This window comes from Ursus arctos, unplaced genomic scaffold, assembly GCF_023065955.2.
Source record: "Ursus arctos isolate Adak ecotype North America unplaced genomic scaffold, UrsArc2.0 scaffold_14, whole genome shotgun sequence".
NCBI classification, from domain to species: domain Eukaryota; kingdom Metazoa; phylum Chordata; class Mammalia; order Carnivora; family Ursidae; genus Ursus; species Ursus arctos.
Window position 1 is genome coordinate 4,747,520 of NW_026622808.1, and position 25,005 is coordinate 4,772,524.

At 43.8% G+C, this 25,005-nt stretch overlaps 1 protein-coding gene and 1 long non-coding RNA gene across 6 annotated transcripts in view; one reads left to right on the plus strand and one right to left on the minus strand.

Moving 5' to 3' along the window:
- Positions 1-16,594, minus strand: part of LOC113271230 (protoheme IX farnesyltransferase, mitochondrial) — a 124,567-nt gene extending 107,973 nt beyond the window's left edge. The window contains exons 1-3 of one of the 2 annotated variants that reach the window (XM_026521030.4): positions 16,220-16,594; positions 11,812-11,945; positions 9,583-9,904 (exon numbers count right to left, since the gene is read on the minus strand). In XM_026521030.4, the coding sequence (XP_026376815.2) occupies positions 9,583-9,904; positions 11,812-11,945; positions 16,220-16,262 (499 nt within the window). In that variant the 5' untranslated portion in view covers positions 16,263-16,594. The remainder of the gene's footprint in view (positions 1-9,582; positions 9,905-11,811; positions 11,946-16,219) is intronic. The other variant, XM_026521031.4, reaches the window with a different exon arrangement.
- LOC113271231 (uncharacterized) overlaps positions 16,367-25,005 on the plus strand; it is a 251,948-nt gene continuing 243,309 nt past the window's right edge. For 2 of the 4 annotated variants that reach the window (XR_008959022.1, XR_008959024.1), the window contains exons 1-2: positions 16,383-16,851; positions 17,119-17,183. This is a non-coding gene — a long non-coding RNA (uncharacterized LOC113271231). Of the gene's footprint in view, positions 16,852-17,118; positions 22,224-25,005 lie in introns of those variants that run through there. The other 2 variants (XR_006411890.3, XR_008959023.1) reach the window with 2 other exon arrangements.

Here is a 25,005-nt window from a genome sequence, read left to right on the forward strand (position 1 = left end):
CGATCCCACAACGCTGCGATCACGCCCTGAGCGAAGGCAGACGCTTTAACCGCTGTGCCACCCAGGCGCCCCAAAACTGAAAACAATCTAAAGGGAATAGGTGATAAATAAATTACGACACAGCCATGCAACAGCATGCTATCTACCCGTTAAAAGCAAAAGTGTACTGGGGGTCTGGGTGGCTCAGTCGGTTAAGTGTCTGCCTTCGGCTCAGGTCATGATCTCAGGGTCCTGGGATCAAGTCCCGCATTGGGCTCCCTGCTCAGCGAGAAGCCCGCTTTTTCCCCGCTCCCTCGCTCCTCCCCACTCCGCTTGTTTTCTCTCTCCCTCAAATAATAAATAAATAAAATCTTTAAAAAAAAATTAAAAAGTAAAATAAAAGCAAAAGTGCACGTCTAAGGCTCTTTCAGAAAGAAATGTGTACAAGGACAGATGTATGATGATATTAAAAATCATTATTACTAGTAGTAAAAGCTACAGACTACCTAAGTATCAAACAGGAAATGGTTCAATAAATTCAATGTATCCACACTATGGAGTACAAGCAACCTTAAAAAAAAAAAAAAAGGAGGCAGATTTAACTATAGGGACAAGGAAGCTTGTCTGTAACACACTATTAGGGCAAAAAGCAAATAACTGAACAAAATGTGTATTATGACCCCATTTTTATAAAACAAACACATCAGAAACTATGTATGTGTTAATATAATATAATATAATATAATATAATAAATATATAATGTAACATGGAGACAACTTTCTTGAACCTTTACTGTATGCTAGGTTCAGTACTCAATAATTTTCCTGCATTATCTCACATAATCTTGACAACAAACCCATGAGGTAGGATTACCCCTATTTTACAGATGAAGAAACTGAGGCGTACAAAAATGAAAAGATACGCGTCCATTACCACAAAGTCAATAAATGGTAGAGGAGAGACTGCAGCCCAGCCAGCCTGAGTCCAGAGGCCATGCTGTTCATACTAAGACGCACGGTGCACAGAGAAGGGGCTCAAACACTGTGTGCCCAACAATTACCTGCCCAGGCCAAAGGGGACCTTTTTATATTACATGTTTTCTTCGTAAGAAAACACTCCTTTTAAAACTTAAAATTAAGTCAGCAAAAACAGGGTAAGGGGCGCCTGGGTGGCACAGCGGTTGCGCGTCTGCCTTCGGCTCAGGGCGTGATCCCGGCGTTATGGGATCGAGCCCCACATCAGGCTCCTCCGCTATGAGCCTGCTTCTTCCTCTCCCACTCCCCCTGCTTGTGTTCCCTCTCTCGCTGGCTGTCTCTATCTCTGTTGAATAAATAAATAAAATCTTTAAAAAAAAAAAAAAACAGGGTAAACATACTGACACAAAAACATATGCACAGAATAATATTTTACAAAAATTACAAAAAGCATTGACATTGTGATCTTACATCTGCTTAAGAAGCAAACACGTATGAACAGGATGTATAGAAAAAAATTCTAGAATATGCCAAAATAATAAAAATGCGTATTATTTTGAAAGGCAGAAATTAAAGGGAGACTACATTCTTTTCATTTTTGCTTATCTGTATTTTCCATTTTGTTTCCTAACAGTAAACGATTAATAAAGATACTATTTTAACATTTATAAGCATAACATTATTAAGGCAATTATTTCAAAATATAAATGAAAAGTCAGGAAATCATAATTCTACTCGATCAATATAAAGATTCCTTATACAGTATCTGAGAGCCGAAGATTGCAGTAAGTTGCCTTTTAAAAACCATACAAGCAATCTAAAATAAAATTGTATCCTCTATTCTTGTGGGTTTTTTTTTTTTCTTTTAACAAAAAGCATTCTAGGCTCTAGGGGTAAAAAATCTATACATTGACAGACTGTAGTTTATATCAGTCCCATCAACAGCATAATCTATTGGTTCCAACAAACAATCTATTTTCGTGTTCTGGTCTCAGAAAGTACGTTGTAGCTTTACAGCACAGATGTTATTATTCGAGGGCGGGGGGAGAAAAAAACCCTGCTTTTTATTGACCCATATTAAGTATAAACTCAGTTGAGTCACCAAAGCCTCTTATGATCCTAACCCAAATAAAATTTTCCCAACCCAATGTGGTCCTTGCAACAAACTCCAAAAACATATTGTAAATAGCTCAGTTGGCAAGAAAAACTCAAGGGAGACATATTATTACTTCTTTATAAATTCAGTCTTATTTCCTTTCATAGACAGAAAAAAACATCCTTAAATGGTATAGCACCAGCAAACATTTGGCTCAAATCCTGGCATGTAGGGCAAGGCATCCGTCTGCTGCTATCCCGCTATCCTACAAATGAAATACAAGTAGGATCACTGTACGGCCCTTCACTTACTCTACGGTTAATTATCCTTGGTATATTACAGCTATAAGTAAAGAAAGACTAGTTCTATAAAAGTGATCACTGACTCGCCGATATTTCTGCCCCGGCTATCATTAGCTATAAATGAATTGCCCAAGATGTTAAGAGTCCGAAAGAAATCAATTGATAGATACCAAGGATTTTCTTGAAGAAAAAAATCCTGCTGACTCCAAGTCATGTGCGAATTCAAGTAATAAACGAAATAGGGAGGTAAAAGGTCAAATAAGGGGGTAGGGGTCACCCAAAGGGTGCTGCCTCTTTAAATGGGATAAGCAGAAGGAAATGACTTTAATTCAATTAGCGCATCCAGAAACCTGGGGCATGGAATATATAAAATGATACGAGGGAAAATTTACTGCCCTGGGACTTCTCCATCTGTGGTTGCGGGGAGGCTGCTGCTCCCCTTTTCCTCGGTGCATCTTGCTTTCGCTTCCGTCTCTTGTGTGGTCCAGATCCTGCCCAGCTGGCTTTTCCTGCTGCCAGCGGCAGCGAGGGCCGCCCTGGCTCGCACTAGGTGAGTGCCCCCCACATCCAGCCAGACCACGGGGTCTGGGACCGGCACTCTTCCTGCCCAACACCTACTTCACTTGCTTGAAGGGTGGTCCAGGACCACCTGCATTAGATCATCTGGCATGCTTGTCAGAAATGCAGATCTCTGGGTCCTGTCCCAGGCCTACAGGATCAGGATCCCTGGGGACGGTGGCCAGGAAGTGTCGTGTGAACACGTGTGCGGTGTGCGCTCATTAATGTGTGGGAACCGATGAGTCAATGCACGCTAACACATTATGTACTATTAAATGAGCAATTTAATCATTGCTTTAGATTTCAGTCACTGTTTTAAATATCAAACCCTGCAGCCGGAATGCCTGTTCTGATATACAACACCGTAAAAGGAAAAGCATGACAACAGCAGCCAGGATGAAGGAGAGGAAGGTGTGGCCTCCCACCAAAAAAAATGGATCCGAACCCAATTACCATACTTTCCTTCTATTCCCGAAGAAGTAAGCGCTCTGAAGATAAACTTGAAGGAATTATTTTAAATGAATCATTTCAAGGACCTCATTTAAGGCTCTAAGTAGAGGAAACACTGACAATTATTTTCTGATTTAGCAGTCGGTCAACACTGACTTCCTAACGGCCAAATAAAATAACTCTCCGGCCAGCCCTCTTAGTAGACCTCTAGCATTTAAGTGTTGCTCGCTTGCTTGGGGCGTTGTCTGGCTCAGTGGGGAGAGCATGAGACTCGTGACCTCACGGTTGTGAGTTCAAGCCCCATATTGGGAGTGCAAGCTATTAAAAAAAAATAATAAAAGTGTTGGCCATCACTTCCTTTATGAACTGTGCCTTCTTTTGGCTTCTGTGATGAAGCCCTTTCCTGTTTCCCTTCCTCTGACCATTTAGCTCCTCGCAGGCTCTGTTACACGCTCTACCCAATCCTTAAAAGGGTTTGCACCCCAAACGTCCTTGGTCTTCTGTTGTGGTCACTACACGCCGACCTCGGACAACTTTGTTCACTACCACGTAGGCTTTGTGGCCGGGTCCACGCTGCAGCCCCATGTTATCTGAGCTCCCGTCCTCCACGGCCAACTGCCCACTGGAACCCCTCCACCGGGATATGGCAGTGGCAGCTCAAACTCCACGAGTCCAAACCTGAGCTCTTCACCTTTCCCCCCAAAACCTGTTTCTTCCTTCAGTGTTCACACTCTTCAGCCTCACGCTACCATTGATCCATACCAGAGAGCCGGAAGTTTTTCTAGAGCAGGGATAATCATCTCAAACTCGAATACCTGCGTCAGTGCCTAGGTAACAAATTTATTTTTTAAGAGATAAGTGTATAGTTCTGAACCTATCACTTCTATGTAGTTTGCAAATTTTATCCCATTTAAATACTCAGAACAACCCTTTGAAGCAGCTAGCATTAGCTCTACTTTACAGGTGGGTAAACCGAGGCACATTGAGTTGCTGTTTTTCTCTTTTTTTATGGAACTTGCTCAAGGTCACTCAATTAGTAAGAGCCAGGGTCTGAATGCAGGGACTCTGGCCCCCAGGTCACTACACCATGCTCTGAGAACTGGGTCGGGTGTAGGATAGTAAGGAGCACGAGGCCCAAAGAACTAGAGAATGCTTGCTTCGTGGCAGCCCAACTCTTTGCGGCTCTGTGTCCTAAACTTTTATTCCAGGCCTCCCAGCACCCTCCCACCTCTACGCAAGGTCCTGCTCATTCTATTTCCTCAATCTCTCTCTCTCCTCTCTCCCACCACAGCCTTAGTGCAGCCCATGTCATGTCTCAGCTGACTAACACTGGTATGCTGGTCATCATGCTTACCTCTCACTGGCCTGCGCTCTATAGCTGGGCTCAGCAAGTTTTTCCCTCTAAAGGGCCAGAGAGGAAATGTTTCAGGTTTTCCAGGCTTTTCTATCACAATTACTCAGCTCTGCTGATACAGCATGATGTCAGCATAGAACAAACGGATATGGCTGTGTTCCAATAAAACTTTATTTACAAAATCAGGCAACCCTTGCTCAATGATGCTGCTACCACAGATCTCTTAATCCTTCTGTGGAACTAAATTCGACATGGTTCCCACACCTTAGAGAATGTGATAAAAATAGAAAAGTACCCGGAAAAAAACATGAGTGAATGCTTTTATAACCACAGGGCAGAAAAAAATCTTTCTAAGCATTAAAAAAAAAAAAAAACCCAACTAATAAATAATTTGAATACATAAAAGTTAACATCTCAGTGGGGCAAAATGAAACAACAACAAAACATCACAAAAAATATCAGTACGAAATGACTGAGGGTATAAGAAACAAAAAATAGAAGAAAAAATACAAATGATCAAAATAGAGAAAAAGATGCTAAATCCCACCATGACTTAAAACGTGAAACCTAACACACATAAAAATCGCTTTCCATTATCCTAGAGGCAAAACTGGTAAAGACTGGTTACGCATAAGCACAGAATACAGAGGGAATCAGATTCCCACGTGCTGGAAATACCCTGCATGTTTAGCGGTAAAGGGTTAGGTCAGCAAACGATGGCAGTTCTCCATAATGGGAGCGTAGGCAGCGGCAAACACTTTCAGTGAAAGCTATACAGCGAGAGAAAGTGGCAAGTGCAGAACCGTGCGTGGGTGTGTACGGGTAATGATCCTATTTCCATTAAAACGTACAACCACATCCATGGCTTTAGATCTGCCTATTTACAGACACACAGAAGAGGCTACATTTCAGGCAGGGGTTTTATCTAGAAAGGCCGGAAAGGGTACTTTTCCAATTTTGGATACATGTTTCTGTCTTATTTGAATTTTTGTTGCAATAAGTCTATAATAATCAGGTAGTAATGAAGCCACTTGAAAATGAGACAGAACGCAAAGTGATTGTATGTTCCTCCAAAGAACCTTCCAGAACTTCCTGCTGCTTGGGCATTAGAGCCAAAGTCCCTAGCATGAAGTGCATGCCAACATGGCACCGTGGCCCTGCCTAACTCTTCACACTCTCAGGGAGCATCTGCTCCGTGTCACACACAGGTCCTGCCGCATCGCTCCTCGTATCCGCAGTTTCCAGAAGATGCCAGGATGCATGTAGCTTCTTTGCCTTTGCAAAGCCTTCTCCCTCTGCTTACAATCCTTGCCTTCCGTACCTAGTAAACACTCATTCACCTCAACCCCTTTTGCAGGCAGAAACAATACTCCCTTCGCTGGGTGCCCACTCTGCCTTACCACACAGCTGCTACAACGCCCATAACACCAACTGCCCTAAATATGGACATAGCAAGAATAATAGTATTAATAATAGCTAATTAAGCATCTCCAAGGTGCTGGGGACAGGAGTGTCTCACACACATTATCTCATTTAATCCTCACGGTGAGGCTATGAGTACCATTATCTCTGTCTCACAGATGAAGACTACGGCACTCTAAGGTTAATGACCCAAGGTCACAAAGGTTACTAAAAGTTCTAGGTTTGAAGCAGAAGTGTCTGACCACAGTTGTTTTATTTGTATGTATATATATGTATAGCTATAAAATCTCCCCCACCACACGATCAGCTTCTTCTTGAGGACAGAAATCATGTATCTCCGTATCTTCAGCATCTCGCACAAAGGTACAAGGTAGGCACCAACAAATACTGAAAGAAGGCCGGCTTCTAGTATCATCTAGGTCCACCCACTACGCGATGCAGGAATCCCTTCAACTTCCCCCAAAGATGATCTGCTTTTACCTGGATGGTTCCAATGATAAGGACCACTGCCTCACAAGGCAGCCCATTTCCCATCCGATCGTTCTGAGAGCTCTCCTTCATGCTGCTGGACGTGCAATCTCCTTTTTCTGCCCTCTGGACTGGACTCTCGACCATTCTGCCCTAGCACTGCTCCCTTACATCACAGGACCTACAGCTACTCGAACATGGCCACTCTCCCTTCACTCGCCTTCTTTCTCCCTCCTCCCTTCTCTCTCCCAAGCCAATCTCCTTCCCCCAGTGACAGGGTTTCCATATCCCCTCTTCCTTGCAGTTGTCCTACTCTGGACGACTTCAGTTTGTCATGTTCCCTCTTAACAGCAAGTCCTTCCAAGTGAGAAGCTTGGACTCAGAGCTTCTCTGGACTCAAGAGACGACAATACCCAACATGGAGAGGGCAGGATTTTTGCCCTCGAACATCTTAGGGCAATATACATTAAATAGACAAGCAAACGTCTATTTGGAAACTAATCTTGGGGGTGCTCCCTGAGTCAGGCCTGCTGCTGGGTACTTTGAATGCATTATGTGATTTAACTCTTCGAGGATTTATTATTGTTCCTACTCTACAGGTGAGGAAGTTGTCTCAACAAGGCTGAGAAACTGCACAAAGGCTCACTTGACTAGTAAATGTCCTAGCCAGGATCTGAACTCAAGTCTGCTGGACCTCAAATCCATATTTCAAGTTTTGAGAAGGGAGAGTTGAGCCAAGAGCAGCAAGAGAAGGCTTAATGGAGAAGTCTGGAGGGCTCTAACTGGATATGAGAGAGGCCAACCAGTCTCCCATGGAGGCAGAAGGAACGGGTATGGTGGGTGGAAGGCCTAGCGTAACTGGCAGGACAGGGCAGGGGGCACGGTGGGGGGTGGGAGGGGGTCTGTTTATGGGCGAGAGTTTAATCACTCCAGATCACAACTTTCCTCTAAAGCCAGGCAGAGTTGAGGCAGGAGGCAGGCAATATGGAAGGACTGCAGACTCTTGAGTAGGTAAGGAATATGTAGAAGCAATGTTTTAGGAAAGTTGGTCCAGCAGGAGGAGAGAGGCGGAGACAATAGCTGGGAGCGGCTGCAATGACCACAGGCCTCCTGTGTTTTGGACCTCAGCTAGGACGGCAGCTTCAGAAACGGGATGAGTGGGGTGCCTGGGTGGCGCAGTCGTTAAGCGTCTGCCTTCGGCTCAGGGCGTGATCCCGGCGTTCTGGGATCGAGCCCCACATCAGGCTCCTCCCCTGGGAGCCTGCTTCTTCCTCTCCTACTCCCCCCCCTTGTGTTCCCTCTCTCACTGGCTGTCTCTCTCTGTCAAATAAATAAATAAAATCTTTAAAAAAAAAAAGAAAGAAAGAAACGGGATGAGCAATCTCACAGGCGTGGAAAAGACACCAATGCTAGCTGCTGGATGTTAGACTAGAGAGGCAGGGAGACTGCAGAGCGAAGAATTAGGATGATGCTAAGGCTTCCCATCTGGGGGAAGCAAAGAAAGCTGGTATCACCGCCAGGAATGGGACGGGGAGACGGAAGCAGTCTGCAGAGTGAGAGGGTGATGCTGATGTGAACGCATGCTCAACAACGCGGCACACAACGCAACCGGCTCCTGCTGCTGACAGAGGTCGCTTCTGCTGCCTTCTGAGGACTCGTTTTTGGGGTGACATCCTTATGACTGTATCCGCAGTCATTCTTACCACGTCAGCAACATGATACACCACGTGTATATAGGACAAAAGATAACTTTTCATTGGAATGTGGTGATGCCTTGCTCAGCGGCTATAAAGCACTGAGACCTGTTTTCAAGGAAGCCGCCTGGAATTGGCCTCACCGTTCTCGAGTTACACGTGGTAAGTCTTACTATGATTTTTTAGCTCTTCTACCACCCCCCCAAAAAAAGATTTTCTTCAAGTGACTTTGGTCACCGAGGACAGAAGTTACCTGCTTTACTTCCTTTTGCCTGGGATTTCAGGCTCGACTGTCTTGAAAAACAAACACACACACACACACACACACCACTCTTTCCCTGGTCTTCTCTACTCTCCAAAGCCTCTCCGTCTCATCTGCTCATTTCTCCATTTTGACTCAGTAACATTGATTTCCACTTCTTTCCTCAAAGAGTACCTTTATTATTTTATACTATATTTTAATATATTATATAATATATATATGATATATAATATAATAAATTATAATTATAATAATACTTTATTATTACCCCCACTGTATTTCTTCTCCCTATGCTCGTCCAAGAAGAAAAGGAGAGTCGGGGTCTTCAAGCTGCAGATGACCCAGAACATACCTTCCAAACACAGTTAGCCCAGAATAAGCTACTTCTAAGTTTAGCTGCGAGATGGGATGATGACCATAGTGCTTTGCCTGACCCACCGGGCGGCTGTGATAACCGAATGACAGAATTATGGGTTCATACTCAACGCATACAATAAAATCTGGTACAGTTTGCTAGCCTGAGGTCACACAATCTGGTTCCAGACCTTTTTTCCAGAGATGCACTCTAAATCCTTGCGTGCCTGGGACAATCGCAGAGGCCCTACAAGAAGCAAAACCCCGCGGTGCGCTCGGAGTCCCAGTGGCCACAGGCGTGCAGGCCCTTTTGTTTTCAGAACTCAAACAGAACTCATTACCCCACTGCCATCTTTAAAGGGTGGTAGGCGTAAGAACACAAAAGACAAGGAAATAACCAGGATAGGCATTCTACTTTAATTGCAAATAAAAAAAGACTAGTTTTAGTACAATATGTTTACTGCAAAACTCTTTATAGTTCTGTGTAAACAGGAATTTGGAAAAGTTGATTTTGAATCCCAATTAAATCAAAGAGAGAAAAGAAAATACTAATAGAGGATCGGTAGTTTCAAGACATTCCTCTTGGTGCTGTAATAAAATTAGCATTTTGTTTAACTAAAAATAAAGTTTTGAGTAAAGAACCTAACTGTATCAGAGAAACAAAGTACCTGTGAGCTTGATTTTGGACAGCCGCGCCAAAACTCCCGGCAAATCATCCAGATGCAACTTCATCTCTTTCCAGTGCTTTTCCTCCTTTGTCTCTTTCTCCGCATCTAGCGAGCTGTCAATTATGGAGGCTGATTCCAGTTCTAGCAATTCTTTTTCATTTGGTTTTCTGGGTAAAGGAAGGCTGGGGGGCGGAAGAGGTCTCATTTCACAGATTTCTGCTTTGGCCTGACCCAAAGGTGTTTTCTCAAGGAAAGGAGAGGCCACGGGTTCTGGCTTCCGTTTTACTTGCTGGTTGAGGCTTCTGTTCAGTTGTGTGACATACTACATAAGGAAAGTACACGTTACTCTAAACCCAAGGCCCAAAGTGCTCTTACATCGCTGTTGGGGAACACCTCCCACCAGTCTGTTAGAGAACTGGAAGGATTTTCCTATACCTTTGTAAATACATGCTGAATTAACGAATATTCGAGTGTTTGTTACATGGAAATCACTACATTAAGAGGTATGGAGAACGTAACCGACACCTCGGTGTTGGTTTTTAATTGTATGGTTTAGAAAATTCTGGACATTAAAGTTCCTTGAAAGAAATATAAATTTATTTCTTATTCATTCCCTCCAACATGATCCCCAACATGGTACCAAATACAGTGAAAAAATGTTCTAACATCAAGAGCCCAAGTCAACCTGCTGACTTTCCACATTTCTAGGCAAACAGTGCAGGGGCTTGGTGATAGGGTGCAATTCAGGGCTACCGCTTACTAGCAAGAAACAGCAACTATTACTAACATAGTGAGGCACTGTGTAGTTTTATATAACATAGGTCTTCACAGTTTATAAAGTATATATCTTATTTGTGCTTCTTAAAGGCTATTTAAGAAGCCAGATCATTATCAATATCTCTTTCTTTAACTTACAGAAGAGAAAACCAAGGCTCAGAAATAAAGCGACAGAGTCAACAACCAGTTAGTTGTAACTGACAAGGGCCAACAACCAGTGAGTTATAAGTGGCCCTGGTACTCGGAGCCACCTACTCTGATAATCAGTTAAATGACTTTTCCATTATATCACAAAGACTTGAAATTACATACACTAGTCCTAGAAAGGAATTACGAACTCATGAATGAACCCAGAATTCTGTGTATATAAAAAAAGCATTATGCATACTTGCGTTTCTCTTCTCAATACCCATTATCCTTAATTAGCCAACTAAAAATGACTCATGAAGATGTAGTAATGGAACAGTAACTTCCCGTAAGTACTAGTAAATTAGTATTGTTTAAACAATGCTTCTGCTCTGTTTTAATCCTTTGCATTCTAACTGATCTTGTCACAATTTTGTCAAATAAATCAGAGTTGAAATAACTAACTAATTAAATAAATACCCATTATCCTTGATCCCCAATTTAAGAAATATGAACATTTCTGGAAATGTAAATCCCTTATCAAAATAATGAGTTACATTAAGATTTTAAGTGAACTTGAAGTTTTAAGTTAAAGTTGGCATTCTAAATTTAAAAAGAGAACAGAAGGGTCAACTCAGGTTTGAGATTATGAATTTGTTAATTGTTCACGCTTGCACCATAATTATGACTTTTTAGCTATCATTTTTCCATTCTATACTTTTCTATTTATTGGCAAATGCCCTCACTGGTAATTAAGAGTAAGCTACCATGTCGCCCACAGTATCATGGAGCCAACCTAGAGGACCGGGACGTAGGAGTAATGCCCACTATAAAAATGCCGAGCAAATTCTAAAATCTCAATTTGCTTGAGTCTGCTTGAGTCTACTCAGAGGTGCATGCGTTTAAAAGACTTTTAGATGCACTGCTGATGAAGGAAAATGGGAAGGCCACACTGTTGAATTATTTCTGTATCACTGATATATTCACAAAACTTTAAAGAATTTAAAGAGACGTAGGATAACGGTTCAGCTTTTCCCAATTTTCTCCCAGGTGAGATAGTCCAGAAGTTTTCAATCTTCCTCCAAACTTAATCAGCAAGTTCAAGATCATACTTTTAACCTCTAACGCCGGGACTTTTCTGGTTTCAGTGACGAATAATCAAAACAAGGAATTAAAGTTTTGGATAAACTCAAGAGAACACTAAATAGAAGTCTTTTTTAAGTGGTACTTCCTACAACTCTTCTTTTCATCGGAATTTCTCAATTCCCTCATACAAAGAAAGTAAAGGCAGACAGCAGCAGAGTGGGGATGGTCTTCTGAACATACCATGCGCCTGAGGAAGGTCAAGTGCTGAAATGTAATCCACTGCTTGCTGACACTTCTGAAAAGATGCATGAAGGTGTGAGGGGATTCCTGCAGAGCTCTTCTCTCTAGATACCAGACACATCCTCCTACCCAACCTGTAAGAGAGAAAAAGGGAAGACAAAGGTCACATGATTAGTGCTTCTCATCAAATGCTGGCCGTGCCTACCCAGAAGCAAAGCCGGCCACCACCGTAAGCAATGGCACTTGTGATGGGTCAGAACTCTGATGGGATTCGTGAATCACTGCCACGTATCAGCTCGATTCACGAAGCGTAATTCTTCAGCAAGGATAGAGCAGTGTCTCATTTTGGGATAGTTATGCTTTTATCATGAAATGCTGAAATGACCACACTTGTAGATCTTTTGGAGAAAAATATAAAACAATCAGTTGAGTCCCTTTTAAAAGAGTGGAAAATGAGAATCACAGGTTTTCTCAGCAAGTGACAGTAAACTGGAAAATACATTTCAGATTAATACTCTGGCCATGTTGGGTAAGGCAACTAACCAAAAGGGAGGGGAAAGAGTCCTCAGTGAAGTCTGGCTCTATCAGTCTAGGCAGGAAGAAGCAAAATAGCTGTGGTCTGAATTTGGCTTTTAATCAAAACAAACCTTCTCTCAAATAACAAATCCAATGCCTCTGTGTAAGGCCAGGTAAGCAAGCGATGGTCCCATGGCTTCCATGACCCAAAATATTTCTCATTCTCTGCCACCTTCACTCATCTCCTTTTGCCGTGTCTGGCCACTTTAAGACATTTGTGTCCCTTGTGTCCCACTGTATATTGTCCCAGAGAAAACGCAATTATAAGGTAATTTCTAAGCTTCGACTCATTTCCAGGGTCATCATGCCTACTTCCAATTACTCTCTCAGTCTCTCCACACGCATGGGTTGTAAAGATGGGTTTTCTTTCGGAAGCCCAGGATAGACAGTACCTGCCCAGACATGTATGTATAACTCATCAGTCTCCACTAAGCACACCACAGATTTCACAATTTGTTCACCTCTGTTGATGCGTCCCTGCTGGCCGTGTCTTGCCTCCACTCTCTGCCTGTCAAATTTTCAAAGTCTCTTTTCAACTACTCTATCACTTTATACTCTTTTTTTTATGGCACTGCCTACCGCCAATTGTTTCCATTTGTTTCTGGCATCATAGTTTTGGGTTCCTTGATGGCAGGGGTTCTCCTTCACTCAGCTCTGCTACAACAGCTGGCAGAGTGCTTTCTCTACAACGAGATAATGTTTGGCGACTGGATTTTCTACATAACTTACTTGGAAGTATCCCTGCCCCTCAGAATACATGGCAATTATCCTAGACTGGAGGTAACTCACTTCCTCACTGGAGTCGTACTCTCCAACCTTGGTTAATTATGAAATGCTTATTTTCCATATATGTGAATGTCGCTGCCTGCATATGTGTACGGGAGGGGTGGCACTGAAATTAGTCCTCTGAAATATCCTTTCAAATGAGTCCTGATACTCAAGGGTTTGCTCGTTTAGTTTGACAGTGTACAATTCCCCCCCCCCTTTTTTTTTTGCCTTAACATTGTTCTTTGGGAAGATAGGATTTTAATATTAAAATATTATGTCAGGGCACCTGGGTGGCTCAGTCGGTTAAGCGTCTGCCTTCGGCTCAGGTCATGATCCCGGGGTCCTGGGATTGAGCCCCACTGCCCCTCTTTGCTTCCCTTTGCTTCGGGCTCCCTGCTCAGTGGGGAGTCTGCTTCTCCCTCTCCTTCTGCCCCTCCCCCAGCTCCTGTGCGTGTGCACTCTCTATCTCTCAAATAAACAAAATTTAAAAATATAAATAAAAGATTATGTCAGAAAACATCAAAGTTTTAGTGTTTGGGCCTCAATTTCAAACCAGTTTTGAGGTCATTTGGTCCAATGAGAAATAAAAGTTGCTGGGAGGGAAAGAACCACCTTGGAAAATATCTCTCAAGGTTAAGTGGGTCAAACTGAGATTTTACAGAATAGTAGTAAGGAAAAAAAAGAAACCAGCTGGAAACTGCACTTTTAAATGATGAAAACACTTCACTCAGTCAAAACATGTTCCATTTCTATGAATCGGTGCCTAGAAACTGAAAGACATTTCAGCTCTGTGTAAACAAACGTAGGTTTGAAGACACCCAGAGCTTATAAGCATTACATTAAAAATCTGGAAACATGACCATATCCACCATTCAATATCATACTGAGTCATAATGGTAGAGCTTTTAAGATGTGGTGCACAGATCCGTAACTGTAGGTCCTGAATTTCTTTAAATGGAGATAAAATATTTTGAATTTTTAGAAGCAAAAGCAGACACAATCACTAGATAGCTAAAACGGTCGCACTTTGCCTTCTGCCACCCCTTTCCGCCATGGTGCTTCCACATCAGTGGAATGATCTTTCAAGTGGGTCATAGCAGGTTGTACAGACCACTTACCAGCAGATTTTTTGGGCGATTGTGTTCATGGTTTCAGGAAGCTAAACTGTCTTTGTACCAGCACTGAAAAGATTGATCCAGCAACAAACCATATACAGCCCACTTACTAGAACTGGGGAACTCTGAGCAGTGAAGTAAGATTGTTCTTACAGGAAGCTGCGAGTATGGGACTGAAAGGCAGAAGAGCAGCTAGCCTGAGGAATGCTCACTGTGAAAATCTCCATGTGGAGGTAGCAATTCAAACACTAAGAAAGGATGAGCTCTCTGAGAAATCAGTGCCTAGGGTCACGATCAAAGAACACTCACAGTCAGGAATGACACAAAAAAGAATCACAGACCTTTTTAAAAAAACTTCTCATTATGAAAAATTTCAGTCATAGACAATAATGTAAGAATACGATGAGCTCGCATTACTTATTCCCTAGCTTCAACGATTATTCAAACCATGGCCAATCTTGTTTCATCTATACTCCCTCCCACTTCCCACTCTCTTCCCCTCTTTTTGAACAAGAAGGGACCTTTGAGATCATCTGGTTCAAAAGCCTCATTTTATAGATGAGTAAACTCAATTCCAGAAAACACAAATGATATGGCCTGAGGTTACACAGCCAAGAGGCCCATAAAACAACAATATGATAAGAGAAAAGGAAGAAAGGAGTTTCATAGAGTCACTGTGATCAACACTGCTCCGCGCTGCAGAAAGCTTGTGAATAGGTGAGGCCTAAAAACGGGATTTGGACCAAAAAGGAGTCCCTGGCTTCTGCTACCCATCTCCAACACAGACCACCAACAACACATTCCTCGCGCAGCCATTTGATAGCATCAAAACTACTGGGGGCAAAACAATTCCCAAACTCCTCTTCAGCATTTCTTTAATTAATCTCCATAATGAGTGGACACATACGATTAACTGACAGTTACTGAAAGTCAACAATATAGACGTACTGTTTTCGGCCCTGGGAGCGCAGAGACCAGCCAGAGAGGAACTGTCCCTTACCTTCACAGGGTTTATATTCTAGTTGGGAGAAACACATAATAAACCTGTATATAAATAAACAATTACAGTGGCTCCTGGGTGACTCAGTTCATGATCCCTGGGGTCCTGGGATGGAGCCCCAGAGCCTGCTTCTCCCTCTCTCCCTGCCCCCCCCCTTCATGCTCTCTCTCTCTCTCAAAGAAATAAAATCTTAAAAAAAAAAAAATTACAGACTATGCTAACCGTGGGGAAAGAAATGAGTGATGTGAGAAAAGAGGGGCAGGGGTCTACCTTAAATAGGGTGGTCTCCGAAAACGTGCCACTTGAGCTGAGACCTAGCCAAGGGCCACGGAAGCACCTACCAACTTAACAGGTAGTTGTTACAAGTCCTTTAAGTGGGAGGATGATTATCAGGGCCCAGGCTGATGGTAGAAAGCCAAAAGTTCGAGAGGGACTGTGGCCCACTATCTATAGCTGTTATCATCTGTACCATTGTATCTTTATCATGACATCATCATCGTTGTCAGCACAACCCATGGTATTGGAACAAGGCTTCTGAGTGAGGGCAAAGCGCTCGCCTGTCCTCACAAGGGAGCTTACAAGTAACTTACACTTGTAACAAGGAACTGAGGCTCTGAGAAACCGAGAAACTCGGGGCGGGGGGGAGAGACAAGGTTCTACTCCATCCTCTCTACCAGCCTCCTCACGGAAAACCGAAAGCAGCACCGGACACCACCCCTCCGGGGGAGGGGGACGGAGGCGGTGCGGACCACCGGGGCCACAGGGCAAGACCAGACCCTAGTTCCACGGCGTCTTCACTTCAGGCTGCTCCAGAGGTCACTTCCCCCCACCGGTGCCCAGCCGACCTCGCCAAGGGCTCCCAAGGTTGCAGCCAGCCGGAACCACGGCGTTGCACGTGGCAACAAGATGAGAATTTTCCCAAAGTCGTGCCCAAGGACGGGTGCCGTACCTGTCAGGAGGCGTGAGGAAACAGTGTGCGGGGATGCGGCCATTACGCAAGAGTCCCGCCGCTCCCCGGGATCCCCGTGTCCTCCTCTCTCCTCACCGGCTGCTGGGGGCCGCCATCTTCCTTCCCCGCCCCCGTGGGAGCGGAGCCGCTTCCGGTGCGTCACTTCCGGCGGGCGAGACGCGGAAGGAAAGGACTGTGACAGAAGGTGTTCGCAACGGGGCGGGCGGGAGAGTGCGGTGCCGGAGGTCTGAGGCCTGAGGTTACTTCGAGAAACGGGAGGAGCACGGTGTGGCTGAGTCTTCCCGGAAAAGTGGCCGCGCGCGGACGTCGGCCCGCGCCTCTGTTCCCCAGAGGTTTCCAGGCGTCCTCTGACCGGATCCCAGTGACGTCGTGCGAGGGGCAGGGCTGGACTGCGGGTTCCGCGCGCTTCAATTTAAAGTCACGTTTGGGACGCTTTGCAGACTGAATCGTCAAGAGAAAATGGTTCTTGGGACGATACCTCCACCTTCCAGTCTGATCAGTGGCAGCTTTACTCTTTTGGCTATCAAGCGGGCGGACCAGTGAACTCGGGGTTGCTTGTCCCTGAGCCACACCGGGGAGTGGAATCGTCAGAGTATCTCAAGATGTGGCAGGTGCGTGTGGTGGTTGGTGTCGGGCTCTGGTGAAAGGGCTGTATTCGAGTCCTCACTTCACCTCTGGCCTCTGACCTGCTTGAGCAAATTACATAAGCCCCCCCTCCCCCGAACCTCATTATCTAGCTGTATAACGGGGGTAATAACATCTATTTTATAAGGTGGTCGAGAGAATTAAATAATGTCTCTATAATGGGTAGCCAGGCACCTACTGTGGATAGGCTCAAATAAATGATCAATCCTCTGTTTTTTGTTTTTTTAATGTAGGAGTTTCACAAGTAAAAGGACGCTGAGGAAGAAAGATGCAGCTTTTGGAAAAAGGAGAGAAATAGGTAACTGCTTCTATAAGGGCAATTTGTGTGCTCATTGATAAGGTGATAGCCGTCTTGGTTCATCTCTGCTAACATTGCTAGACTCAGGATAGGAAGAGTAAGATTCTCCGGATCTGTGGGAGCTTGCGCTGTGCCAATGAGGGCGGGAGGGGTTCAGTTAATAGTCTGCGTGATGGTGTAATGTAAACGGTATTGCAGAAATACAGATGAGGTAACAGTTCTAATTGGGTCAGGGAAGGCCTCAGAGATTTGAACTCTCTTCAGTCGGAGGACAGATTTTTCCTGCAGACTGGAAAAGGACACTCCATGAAAAGAAAAGCAGCATTAAATACTGTGTTGAAAGTTTTCAAACTCCTTATACTTTATCGCGTGCTTTTATAAACATTTGGTGTTTATATCCATAGCAAGGCTTTATGAATTAACACGTTGAGCCTCAGAGTTTTCAGTGATCTGCCCAAAGTCTCCTAGCTACTGGGTTTCAGAACCAAGACCAGAACCCCTTACACCTGTTCTTCCTACCATACCATACAGCCTTGTTCACCTGAGCACCCTGAAGTGTCACAGCTTCTGTGATTTATAAAACATGGTATTTCAACATTGGCTGGCTGTCAGAATCACCCAGAGGGCTTCAAAAATTACAGATGCCTAAGCCACTTGCAGACCAATTAAATCAGAAGGGGTGTGGAATGGAAGGAAGAGACCTGTAATTTTCTTTTTAAAGCACCACAGGTGATTTTGGTACACAGAACTGAGAATTACTAGATTTCAGCTTTTTTCTTTTTCTTTCTTTCTTTTTTTTTTAACTTGACAACACAGCTATGTCTAGAAGATTGATTAACATGAATGTTATATTTCATATACTCAGAAAATACAAATTCCCAAGTGCTCTTGGTTTACGATTGACAATGTGTTGAATAGACGTGTTCCTCTTTGGCTATCAGATTTTTCCTTCATCTTAAATCCTTTCCACAAATTAATGCATAAGTTTTTATTTATTATCTTTTTTTTTTTTTAAAAGATTTTGTTTATTTATTAGAACAAGCAGGAGGAGTGGCAGGCAGAGAAAGAGGGAGAGCAGGCTCCCCACTGAGCAAGGGAGCCCGATGTGGGACTTGATCCCAGGATCCTGGGATCATGACCCGAGCCAAAGGCAGACACCTACCAACTAAGCCACCCAGATGCCCCAATTTATTGAGAGAAACCAGAGTGAATGTTTTATGTGATACATGGCCTGAAAGATGGATACATCTTGGTGTGATTGGTCAGGAAGTGCATTCATCTATCTAAATGTTTGTAATTAAGTTACCCCAGGTCAATAGTCTCAAAGCATACTCTCCTGAAAAGTAATCCCCAGAAGTACTTCTAGAAAGAATAGGATTCCATGGCTGTACACAATGAGTTGGCCACCCTTAGCTGCAAGGGAAGCTGTCCCTAATCACATCGAAGTCATGTTAAATCTGGGGAAGAAGTAAGGAATGGATTTTGGGTAAACAAGTAAAAGAGTCTGCCACAGGGTCACCTGGGTGGCTCAGTTGGTTGGGTATGTGACTCTTGAGTTCGGCTTAGGTCATGATCTCAGGGTTGTGAGATCAAGCCCCAAGTCAGGCTCCGCATTTAAGATCCTCTCTCTCTCCATCCAGCTTCTGCCGCTCCTCACCTGCCCCAGCACACTTGCGCGTGCACTCTCTCTCTCTCTGTAAAAGAGTCTGTCACAATTTTGTTGAACCTGCTGTTTTCCAAACATTTTGAACACAACCCATTTTGTGAAATACCATGAAAACTTGGGAAATGCCTTATACACACACACACACACACACACACACGAACAGTTTCGGGGATTGGAATATGTTTGTACTGACGGTTTTTACTTAGTCTAAGGTGAATCAGACTTCCTGATTTGAAACTATCATGTTTCATTAGACTTACTGTTACTGGACAGGTTTCTTTAGAAAACAGCCACACAGAAACCTTGTCCTTTACAATGTCGATTAATGGGACTTGGAGGGGTAGGCGTCAGACATCCATAGACCTCGACCTTTTCATTTCATAGATTTCGGAAAGTAAGGTCCAGAGAGGTTAATTTACTCTAAGTAGCAGAACCCCCTCTCCAGACATCCTGGCCAGCATTTTTCTGTGTCGTTGTAGTGTCTGTCTCATCCCTTACTCTACCTTTAGTAACTTTATAAATGAAATGATGTAAGGTGTAGATGTTACCGAGCGTGCTGCTAAGAGCCCAGCTTTTGGAAGGAAGGTCAAAGAGATTAAAATACTGGGTTTCAGGGCACCTGAGGGGTTCATTCAGCTGGGTATCTGCCTTCAGCTTGGGTCATGATCCCAGGGTCCTGGGATCGAGCCCTGCATCCTACTCCCTGCTCAGCAGGAAGTCTGCTCCTCCTCTCCCTCTATATCCCCTACCCCCCACGCTCATGCTCTCTCTCTCTCTCTCAAATAAATAAATAAAATCTTAAAAAGAATACTGGGTTCGACTTCACATCTTTTCTGATTCAGTCTTTTGAGATTTCTGGTCTTCGAATTTTCTTCTCTCGGAATCTACTGCCACTACCCGTCACCTTTGATGGCTCTTCTGGTCCCATGACTTTTGGGAGTGGGTGGTGATAAGACCGGCCTCGGTATGTTCCTTGCCTGAGAGCGGTCTCCTGCTTTGAAAGGGGCCTGGAAGAGGGGTGGATGCTCAGACCCCTAGTCAAATGGGCTCCCACCAGGTCTAGCTCTGCTCACCTGAGTTAAGAGTTTCCACGTAAGTGGGTGTGTCCAGAGCCTTAATGTAATCATAAACAATGGCTTTAATGGCTTCCTCCTTTGGAAACTTAGTAAAGGTCAACTGCTACTGGCAACTCAGGTGTGAGGAAGCGTGGAGTATTTCAGCACCCTGCCCTTGGCCGTCTGGCTCTACATGACAGCGCCACCAAGTCAGGTCCGGTCAGGAGAGAGAAGTCACACCAATTACCTGAACAGGGAAATTGACATCAGAATCCGCGCGCACAAAATTGTTAACTGGGTAAACAAAAGCATGAAGAGCGATCTCTCTGGCATCACAGAAGTAGCACCTGCAGGAAGCAGCTACCACATCTCTGGCCAGGGGAACAAGAGGAAGAGGTCAGGGTTATTGCAATTTAGAAACTTCGAGGGTTTCCGGTGGGGGGAGGGGTGTTGAAGTGTTAGAAGAGTATACAAAGTAGATTCAGAGTCAGAGCAGAGAAACGGCTGTGAGTTCTTATTTGAATAGATGTTCCACTCGAAGTGTGTAGCTTAGAGTTTACAAATCAGCCTCCTATGAGCTTGACCAGGCTTAAATCAGTTCTGACCCGCGAATAGTTCCTCCGGGGTAACTGGTAACATCAGGATAGGACCTGAGTCCAAGATCGTGCCAATCAGATCCAACACCTCAGCTGGAACCGGCTGCACTTTTCCCTCTCAGCTCCCCAGGGCTGCTTCCGTACATGAGTTTTGGGATATCAGAAGGGAAAAGTGCAGTCCCAGAAAGCAGAAAAAAGAAAAGAGCAGCAGAGAGATGCACGATAGGAAATGCTAGTCACTGCCCTGGCCTTCTGCCTTCTTAAATGATGCTCTCATTTTGTGAAGGGAAGCAACACGTCCAGCCCCAGGAGGTGAATCATGATCGCCTTAAGTCCATCAGAGTAATCTAGTTCACATTTCCCACAGTTTAACTCCGGAGACGGCCATGTTACACAGTTTGGTTCGAAAGATAGGAGAGACCTGCAGGCAATGTTTCTGGAATAATTTTGTTTACTGCGAAAAAAGCCAGGCAGGCCAAGGAAGGTACTTTCTTGGCCCTTCCCTTTCATTCTCAGGAAGCCAGGCTGAGAATATAATTCCCATGTTGCAACTATGAAGTGACAAGCTTGAGGACAACAGAACAGGCAGTGGGAAGCAGGGTGGAAGAAACAGAGCCCAGTTTCTGGGTGAAATTGTTGAGCCAGGGGCACATGGGTGGCTCAGTCCATCAAGTGTCTGTCTTTGGCTCAGGTCATGATCCCAGGGTCCTGGGATCAAACCCCAAGTTGGCTCCCTGCTCAGTGGGGAGTCTTCTCCTTCTACCCCTGCCCCTCTCCCTGCTTGTGTGCTCTCTCTCTCTCTCATAAGTAAAATCTTTAAAAAATTAAAAAAAAAAATGTTGAGCCACTGCCCTGTCTGGAACATCCATTGCAGACTTAACTGCTACAAGCATATCGTTAAGTGTAAGCTACTATGCGGTTTCCTGTTCTTTGCATCCTGGATGATCGATTCAACGAGTAGGACAGTGGAGGTGAGCAACCTGGCATTGCAGCTTGCTGAGGACAGTTGACATGGAGAAACAACTGGAATCATGTCAGATACCTGAAAAGCATGTCCTGTTCAACAAAAAAATAAAACAGATTTGAATATGGCGGCTGTTTCTAATTCGATATAAATCCACAGTGGTTTACATAACACCAAAATAAAAGAAGCAGTTTTGTGCAGATGCGTTTCCTGTCCTTTTGCTTGTTATTTTCTGTGTGCCTGACTCCTTTGATGATGTCAAAATATCCTGCTCCCCCACATCGGGAAAGGATTCCTTTCCTGGTCCCATCCTCGGCATCCTGGGGCCTAGTGCGAGAATATAATGAAATGTTCCAAGAGTAGCAGGAAACAAATCACTATTCATTGAGAAAATCATAACCCACTGAGAGCATCCTTAAACACATTTTTTCTATTAGCTACTAGCAACTCTTAAAAATGGTTCTTACGTATTTTGGTTAAGTGACCTATCACTGTTATGAAAACAGAGAATCCCAAGATACAAGGAGACCTACTAAAGGCAAATTAATCAGAATCCCAAAGAAGTTATTCTCACAACAATTACTCATTTATAAGCTACCAGGAAAGCATGGACATCACGTCTTTTCTGAAATGTTACTAATTCTCACCTATGGACTTACGTTCTCTCTGCATTTTTACTTTTAAGGCAGTCAAGACCAGGAAATGAAGATGTTGTGACCTCTTTTGAAATAAAGATCAATGCGTGTTTGCAAAAACAAATCAATGATGTGTATTAAAAGCTTGTCGTGGCATCTCACTCGCTTCCACAAGAACCCTGATATGTGTTACTCCCATTTTCAAATGAGAAGAGCTTGAGACCATGAAAGGTTAAATAGTTTTTCTCAAGATCGTGCAGCTAGAAAGTAAGTGCCACAGCTAGAATTTAAACCTTGCTGATTCCATGTGTTCTTAATCCAATACTGGACCGTCTCCCATATTTTATATATTATAGAGCCCTCATTATCTGGTGTTTTTTCATACCGGTCTAGAGTTTCACATTTCATCAAACTAGTGAAGTTCTTGAAGTTCAGCCTCAAAAAACTACTTGATTTTACGTTTTCTGACTTGGGTTCAATTTCCTTTGACCTCGGTTTCCATATTTATAGAACAGGAATACTAATACCAGGTCTACCACTTAAATTACATTGCACTTCGATACTTAATGAGAGTTCACGTCTGGACACCTTCAAATAATATTCATTCTGGAGGTCTACCTAAGACCTACTGAATCAAAAAAACTTTGGGGGTGGGCCTGGGAATCCACAGTTAATGACTGCGTTATTCTATAAAAATCATATAAGCTTTGTATGAAAAATGTCAAGAGGACAGAAAGAGAAAGCTTTTCCGAGAGAGAGCTACCCAAGGAAGGCGATGGGGGAGTGGGGAGCAAGGTGGTGATATAACCTATTTACTGTGTACCAGATACTTACATATCTTGTCCCATCTTACCACATTTCATCTTCTCAACAGTCTTCTAACAAATTATTATCCACATTTTATAGATAAAGTAATTGAAGTTCATAGTCTTTGAGAAATCTGTATTCATTTCCTAGAGCTTCCATAACAAAGCACCACAAACTGGGTGGCTTAAAACAACAGTTGTGTGTTGTCTCCCAGTTATGGAGGCTGGAAATTTGAAATCAAGGTCTCAGCAGGGCCACGTTCCTTCTGAGGCCTTTAGGGGAGGACCTTCCTTGCTTCCTTCAGCTTCTGATCGCTCCGGTCATTCCATTCCTTGGCATGTGGCACTGAAACTCCAGTTTGTCTTCATGTGGCCATCTTCCTTCTGTGTCTGTGTCTGTGTCTTCACACAATGGTCAGTGTGTGTGTGTGTGTGTGTGTGTGTTGTGTGTGTGTGTGTGTATCCAAATTTCCCTTTTCTTATAAGGACATGAGTCATTGAATGAGAGCCCACCCTAATGACCTCATTTTCATTCGATGGCATTGGCAAAGACCCTACTGCCAACTAAGGTCATGTTCAGAGGTACTGGGGGATAGGACTTCAATATATCTTTTTGGTGGACGCAATTCGACCCATAACACTGCCCAGGATACAGTGGCTGGTGACGTGTTGAACTAGATTCGAACTTGGGTGATGCCAGAATGTCTCCCCTTGGCCATCAGCCAGCACACATGCCATCTCAGCAAATGCACTGGGAAAATTATACTGCAATGCCTTGAGAAAGGGGAGAAAAAAAAGTCTTGCAACTATTCAGTAAAAATTTATGTACAAGAGGACAGAACTTTGGGTTGGTCGCAGACATTTCCTCTGCAACAGTTAGATGCCAAATGACTCCACGGGGTTTTGAGGTGGAAAAAGTTATGAGCTAAGGACTTGATAGTCAGCGATTTGTCTTTCAGTGGGACAGGCGGGCGTTCTCAGAAATGCAAGGGCTCAGAAAATATTCCACTTGTTGAAAAACTATTTGAAGATACATTCCAGTGGTTCCCAGGGTTTGGGATTATATAGACCACAAAACATTTCAAAAATAATTTAGAAACCAACACAGCAATGCCAACTTTTAACCTTGTGAAGGCATTTAAAACAGATCAAGCTACCATCTAGTGTACATAGAGTCGCTCCATGAAAGATAGATAGTTTTAATGCCAAAAATCTTAAAAGGGTATAATCTGAAGCTATTTAAATTGAATAGTTTTGCTTTATGAAAAGAAAAATACTCCTGTGTGATCTATTTGACCCCAGAGTTGTGAAGAACTTTCCACAGATAAGATCTCATTCATGAATGGGTATTTGAAAAGCAGGAACTGACAGGAACACAAGGAAGGACATCGACTGAGTGCTGGCTAGCATTTGTGATTTATGCAACTGAGGGAAAAATCTTATTTGAAACTGACCGTAATCATTTCCATTTTCTTAGGAGAGTTTCAGTGGGAAAATAAATCTTGGGAGTGCTACTCCCTTTCACATGGAGAGGATGGTGGAGGGTAGAGGAGATAACTTGCTCCCTCACCCGACATCTGGGTTTCCACTTAGTTTTTCCAAGTTCTCATGAAAATATTCATGAAAGGACCACTGGTCTAAAATGATGACTTGCACTCACACATTTAATTAATTCTCCCCCCACCCTGATTTTCTATGAAAAGAACATGTGTGCATGTGAAATCAGGGGTAGTGCCCACTTGGCTAGAATTTCTAAGAACTCCTGCAAATTAGAGTATATAGGTGGGGCCAGATTGAGAAAAGAGCCCATCAGTCCATGATTCATGACACAGAAGGGGTGAGACTCACGTCCGGAGAATGAGGAGGGGCCACAAAGCAAAATTCAACCAATCCCTCCCTCCCCGGACTTAGAGCTAGAGGGGCTGGGAGCCAGGACAAACAATCTGGGAGTGAGTGTATCAGGTACAGACACAGAGGCTGCTTGAAGCATTCAGTCGCCTTTCTACTTGGAATGAGTTCCTCGGCTCAGGAAAGCAGGGCAGCAGCACAAGCTGGCTCAACACAGAGGAAGTGGGTCTGCGTTGGGAAATACTGCGCTGG